The sequence below is a fragment of the Lactuca sativa genome, chromosome 2 (assembly GCF_002870075.4).
Source record: "Lactuca sativa cultivar Salinas chromosome 2, Lsat_Salinas_v11, whole genome shotgun sequence".
Taxonomy (NCBI): domain Eukaryota; kingdom Viridiplantae; phylum Streptophyta; class Magnoliopsida; order Asterales; family Asteraceae; genus Lactuca; species Lactuca sativa.
In genome coordinates, this window is record NC_056624.2 from 90,443,797 (window position 1) to 90,450,519 (window position 6,723).

At 33.1% G+C, this 6,723-nt stretch overlaps 1 protein-coding gene across 2 annotated transcripts; it reads left to right on the forward strand.

The window, feature by feature from the left end:
- Positions 1-352: 352 nt before the first annotated feature.
- Positions 353-5,713, forward strand: LOC111890017 (uncharacterized). 2 transcript variants are annotated; one of them, XM_042899115.2, is made up of 7 exons: positions 353-697; positions 791-931; positions 1,586-1,665; positions 2,456-2,701; positions 3,502-3,627; positions 4,496-4,585; positions 5,344-5,713. In XM_042899115.2, exons 2-7 carry the CDS (start codon positions 915-917, stop codon positions 5,538-5,540), a joined length of 756 nt encoding a protein of 251 aa, XP_042755049.1. In that variant the 5' UTR covers positions 353-697; positions 791-914; the 3' UTR covers positions 5,541-5,713. The 2 variants fall into 2 exon arrangements, with proteins under 2 accessions (XP_042755049.1, XP_023741948.1); XM_023886180.3 differs by having other exon boundaries at positions 355-697; positions 3,466-3,627.
- The last annotated feature ends 1,010 nt before the right edge of the window (positions 5,714-6,723 follow it).

Below are 6,723 nucleotides of genomic sequence, written 5' to 3' on the forward strand. Positions count from 1 at the left end.
TAAAACCGAACCCAATCCAAACCATAATTTTCACTTTTACACTATAAAGGGGTGTTTGGCTTGGCTTTTCACAGCCAAAAGTTCTTTTTGGAAAAGAAAAAGAAACAAAAGATGTTTGACAAACTAATTTTAAAAGCCACTTTTGAAGTTTTACATAAGGAAAATGAATTTTTTGGAAAAATCAGGAAATCTTGATTTTTTGTAACTTTTCCCAAAAAAGACTTTTGAGGTTTGAAAAACTAAGCCAAACACCCCCTAAATAACGATACCTTGAGGTTGTGTTACCGTTTGGTAAAAAAACCACATCGAACAGACGAACCTCACGAATAAAAAAAAAAAAAAAAACATGGCAAGCAGCCAAACACGCCGAACCTTGTAACCCTTCAGAAAAAGTTACGCCTTTTTTTCTCTTCTTCAACTGAACTGCGTCTGCTGTCTGCCTCCATCGAAGCTCTTGGCGACCCCCATCGGCAGCCACCGGCCACCTCCTGAAAAAGGGGGAGCCCCTGTTCTCCTTCAAAAGAATCCCAGCACATGTGATCGATTTCAAAAGAGGGGAAGCGACACACATAAAAAGTCTTGGATTCGAAGGGAAGAAGGGGAACTATCCAGCCCCTGTTCTTCGATTTTCTGTGGGGTGAAACACAGCATACACGCACCTGCCGGGAACAATCCATCCCCTGTTATTCGATCTCAGGTTTGATTTTATATTTGGTTTGGTTGAAAACAAACCCCAAAATGTTTGATGGCGTGGAGTTCTTGATAAAAAACAAACCCCAAAATGTTTCAGGGGCGTCGTTTCACTCAGGCTTACAAAATAAGAGAAATTCTACGAGATTTCGGTGGTGAGTTCAGAGTAAACGAACGATCCCTAACCTTGGTCCCAAGTTCAGACGCCAATTCAGTTGAATTTAATGATTGCAGCGGATAGGTAAACCCCCTGAATAAGCAAGATTAGTGTAGTGTTTGTTGTATTTGTGTAGTGTGTGTGTGTTCTATATGTGCCTGTGCTGAATCAAAGGTTGAGATTAGAATAGCAATGTAAGAATTGGGGACTGAAACTGTGAACAACAATGGAAGGACCGAAGGATTGCCATGTCATCCCAAAAGTCCCCGTTAATGCCATGTTGGCTTGCCATATGGATTATGGATTATGGATTATGGATTATGTTGGCATAAATAAAATAACTTTGCAAACTTGGGGCATTAATGCACATAAAATCGGACTTGGGGTAAAACCGTCAATAATTGACAAACTTTAGTGCTTTGTGTCAATATCCCTATTAACAACTAACATTTCTGTGAGGTGTAGAAATATTGTGCATTCTGTCATTTATTTAATAGTGGCACCTTGTACATGTATTTATACTAAAAAATGTATTCAAGAGTATCTTTAACTGTATAATAATTAATTACCAAAGCTAATTATCTGATAATTGTAATTATCTGACAAGTTCATTATAAATATTCACCCTTTTCAGTTTTTGTTATTTTCTTGATAAAATAATCCATGGGCACACATATGTGAAACTCTTTTCATGTAATCTTCACTGTTTTTTGATCATTGATGCTGGCTCTTTTTCAGTGAATCAATGAATATGGAGGCAAAAGAAGACTACCATTCAAATAATGAGGCTTCTTCATGTAATGACAATTCAGAAGATGGTATAAACTTTGTCACTTACTTATTGTCTTGATTTACTTTATGAACATTGAGTTTTTGTACATTCTAGAGTCATGGTTGATTGGTTTCTTAGTGCTATGATTCTGGGCAAAGCAGCAGTGGAGATTAAGTGACTCTGCAAAATCATATAAATCAAGAGTATTATCTATATATTTATTTAAAAGAGCTGTAGATTCCAACATGATAACAAACACAAGTAGCTTCTTGTACCTTTTTGGTTCAGTGATAGGGAAAGGAAATTTGAAATTAATAGGGTAATGGAATGAGCCATGATCATGTTTGGTTGGTTTGTAGGAATGGAATGCATTTTTTACGTTATATGTAAATACACTAATTACATTCAGCTCTAGTCTATTATAGTTTACATATATATATATATATATATATATATATATATATATATATATATATATATATATATATATATAAATGAGTTATCACTATGATGCAGTGTTTCATTCCATTCCATGATGGAATAACTAGGTAATGGATAATAAAGAAAACGAAAGTAATTACATTCCTTTAGAAAACGGTTCATTCCATTCCTTCCTTGACACAAAACAAACAACGGAATGAACCATCATGATTCCATCCTACCAAATATTTCTTGTTCTTGTTCTTCTTCTTTAGTAGTAGCATCATATGCTTACATGAGAACAAGTATGTTTGTTAATATTGCCATGAAATGGCTTTAAACTTTATTCTATCTTGGTTTTTATGCTAACAATTGATGTATATATTATATTATATTGTGGGAATGGAATTTTGCAGACTGGGAAGCTGTTGCAGATCGTGCTCCAGATGAGTTGCTGTCTGCAGAAGTAAAATTATCAAAACTGAGAGTTGAAGATAAAAAAGATCAAACTCCTACTGCAAGGCGTGGGAGGGGCACATTTTCATATGAAAAACAAAAGGAGGGCTTGTATTTGTATAGTGATCAACAACAATCTTCTTTTTCTATTCAAGATGATTCACTAAATCAAACTACTTCTCAAGGACATCAACCCACAACAGACTGTAAGTCTGTAACTGTAACTTCCTTATTGCTTGCTTAATTATCTCTCTCAGTAATTTGGAATTTGAGTAAATTACACGAATGGTCCCTATAGTTTAGAGTAATTTACGTGTTTGGTCACTAACTTATTTTTTTAACTCGGAAGGTCCCTACTGTTTGTTTTTGTTACACGCTTGGTCCCTATCTCACCTAAAAAGACTATTTTGCCCTTGATTTTTTTTAACTTATTTAAATAAACACATCCACAACCCCAACCCCCTCACATTATCCTACCTAACATACCAGTTTTCCCTATTTAAATAATAGTCTTTTTAGGTAAGACAGGGACCAAGCGTGAAACAAAAACAAAAAGTAGGGACCAAACGCATAACAAAAACAAACATTAGGGACTCTCCGAGTTAAAAAAATAAGTTAGGGAACAAATGCGCAAATCACCCCAAACCATAGGGACCATTCGTGTAATTTACTCTTGGAATTTTAATTGATCAAAATCAAAGCCATTGAGAAAATATACATACTTTTACGAAAAATAAAAAGGCTTACTTTTAATCATTTGGTTATTATATTTATAGCTTTCTGTTTTCATTTCTTCCTATTACACCATTCATTGTACTTTAAAAAACTCTAGCAATCTCATCCAAATACAAAGTATTTATTCCGTACATATTTCAAAGAAAATAATTGCTAGATTTTTTCAAAACTGTTGTAATGCATAACAAGCTTATTATTATTATTATTATTATTATTTTTGTGTGATTGATTTCAGTAAAATATGGTACTCGACATGCTGTTGTTCTTGAAGGCTTCCAAGCAAATATGAGTACAAGTGGGCTTGAGAATTTGTTGGACAAGTTTGTTTCTCATGATTTTGTGATACGTTGGGTTAATGATACCACTGCATTTGCTGTCTTCAGAACACCAGCAATTGGTATGCTTAATTAATGTTTGAATATATTTATTTCTTTTTTCCTTTTATCTTAAGTGTTGTCTGGATAAATCATTTCTCTAACAGTATTTTGAGAAAAATGATGAAACGATTGGTAGATATGAGGTTAGGACTCGTGTGTTTGGTTGTGGAAAACTGTTTTCAGAAAAAAAAAAAAAAGAGTGCAGTTTTCAGTAGAAATTTTTTAGAAAACGTGTTTGATTGAGTTTTCATTTTCCATTTAAGATAAATTAGAAAACATGTTTGGATGAGTATTTTTCTATCGGTTTTCATTTTCCTTTTTTTTGTTATTTTAAATAGTATAGTACAATATTTAACTTATTATAGAAAACTTTTGGAATTGGAGAAGTGTGGAAAACAATAATTGTTAGTTTTCCAAGTTACTTGTAAATTGTAATTTAGAAAATTGGAAATCTCTCTTTACATGGAACATTTTTAGAAAAAATAATAAACCAAACACGTTTTCAGAAATTTCATTTTTCTTAGAAAAATTCTGGAAAGTAAGGGATTTTGGTACAACCAAGCCATTCCCTGACTTTCTCTATTAAGTCGTTATTTCTATATTAAGTCTAGAAGATTGGGCCATAAATAGCTTGCTACAGTATGCATCGATTGGAGGAAGTGGAAGGACAAAAAATAAATAAGGGAAAATTTTAGGACTCAATGGGGAAAGTCTGCTTTCCCTTGACTTATTTTATTAAGTAGTTTTTTGACTCATGTAGCTTATCAGATTAATTCATTGCACATGTTTTAGATGATGAATGGTAGAGTGAGCAACATAATTGAATTTGGAATTTGGATAGTGGTTTGGTTGTTATTTAAGGATATATTGTTTTGTTGGGTTTTGCAGCTGTTGAGGCATGTAACTTGATTAAATGCCCATTTACAGTTCGTGTACTTGATGAGAATGATGTACTCCTAAGCTCCATTCCAGAAAAAGGTAATTATAAAATTCTGAATTCTTACCCATGTCACGCAACTTTTCTAGACAATATTTGCCTTTTGTTTTTTTGATGGGTCATCATTAACCAACATAGTTTTTCAATGAAAACTAAAGTTTGTTTGGAATTGAGTTTTCTGTATTATATTTAAGTAAGAGGTATAGTAGTCTTAGCACTATTCTAGATATTATTTAATTGTTATTATAGGATATATTATTATTTGCAAAACTGATAAATTAAACTTTATTAAAACCCAAATATGATTATAAATTACATTTTTGGTCCCTGAGCAATGCTTTGATTTTTTCAATTTTCGTCCTAAATAGTTCTCTTGCAATTTTGATCGTTGTTTGAAGTTTTTTGGCCCAGTTTCAAGTAAAAAAAAAAACAAATGCTCTGGGATGAAAATTGCAAAAATCAGCGAGCGAATACTTAGCCACCAAAAATGGTCATTTTACTTGGAATAGTGACCAAACCAAAAAGTCAAAAGAAGAGAACTTTTTTGGCGAAAATGAGCTATGCTCAGGGATCAAAAACGTAATTTATTCGAGTCATTTTTTTTCTTCTAGTTAATTTTAGAAAATACTACTCTTTAAGGCATGAAAAATGAGAAAATGGGAAGAACGAAATTCCTTAAAGATTGGTCCATTCCACAAACGAACAACTTAAAGCCAAACACTATATAGATTATAGCAGGCAGTAGTTTTACATGTTTGTTTCTGAAGAGAGCCAGTTTTGGTTATAAAAATTTTGACAGATTTGGAGCCACCTCGACAAAGGCCAAAAACATCAGCAAGAACTGCCCAAAGGTTAATTGCTCATGGAATGGGACTCAAGTTGCCTTCCACAAGTTTCACCCAAAAACAACTCAAGGAACAAGAAGCAGCCCGAAAGCAACGCATACTTTCCAGACAGAATCTCAAAGATGATGCTTGGGGGGGACCCACCGACTAAATGTTTTCTTTCTTTTGCCTGCTGGATTTTAATATCTGAATCTAATCACGGATGTTATTATTATTATTATTATTATTATTATTATTATTATTATGGATTCAAAAGTCAACCTACACAACCTATAAATTTTATAGGGGATAAAAAGCCATCCCAATCAACGGATTTAAACAAAACTTATTGTTCCATGTTTCAAGTTTCTGTTTGTTTCAACTTTGAATACTTGAATAATTATATAATCGAAGTAGTTGCCAAGTCAAAAGTTAAGAATATTTATAGATTTTGAATATCTTAATAAAATCACTATCTTTTGGGAAACGCTGTTTAGGATTTTTGTATTGAATAGAACGTAGACTGATTGATGTGTGTACGAGGGCTTAACTTCTTTTTGGATTTTTCTGATTATATGAATGCAGTGGAAAAATAAGAAATAACAACAAGATCGATAAGAAAAATAACAAAAAGGGATATATTTGGTAGACAATCTAGATTTATAGATTGAATATCGGGTGAAAACAAGTTAAAACCTATTAACTTGAGTTCTAGAAAATCATCCGTGAAATGATATGCTATGACAAGACAAGATCTATTGACTTGAAATCGAGTCATGAATGAGAAATGTCTCCCGAACAATGACGACAATCCGAATTATATATAATAATTGAAGAAAACAAGAACAAACGTTTAAAGTTCAATTACAATCAACTCTCATTCATTCAATAATGTTCAATGATGGCCATATTTATAGCCTTACAAATGCTTATAAAAACGAAACTAAAATAAAAGCTTAAAATAAAATAAAATCAAATTGTTTCTAAAAATAACTAAAAATCTAGAATCTTCGTCCTTAAGGTAACAATGCCAAAACCACGCAATCAGCCATGTAAACTTCTCGCAACAATGGTCCCATCAAGTAATCCTCGCACCCAACAGCAAGTACTTCGAAATCAGTAAGTTGTTCGGGACCAAAAAGCAATTCGCATCCATGTAAAATTCACACACAAATAGCTTTCACATCCACAAGTCGTTGGCAACCACTAGCCGTTCGCATCCAGTAATACTTCATGGTTCGCATTCGTTTATTGATTGCGGGTCATTGCGATCGTTCGTATTGGTTCACATCCAGTCACAACTTGGACCTCTTTAACACTCAACATCCCATTCGCTATCAGGATCCCATTCACAC

Bases quoted from the DNA above. Each gene is read 5' to 3' on its own strand.
- LOC111890017 (XM_023886180.3), top strand. The intron at 3,628-4,495 runs GTATGCTTAATT...TGGGTTTTGCAG, and splicing joins CTTCAGAACACCAGCAATTG to CTGTTGAGGCATGTAACTTG. The intron at 4,586-5,343 runs GTAATTATAAAA...AAATTTTGACAG, and splicing joins AAGCTCCATTCCAGAAAAAG to ATTTGGAGCCACCTCGACAA.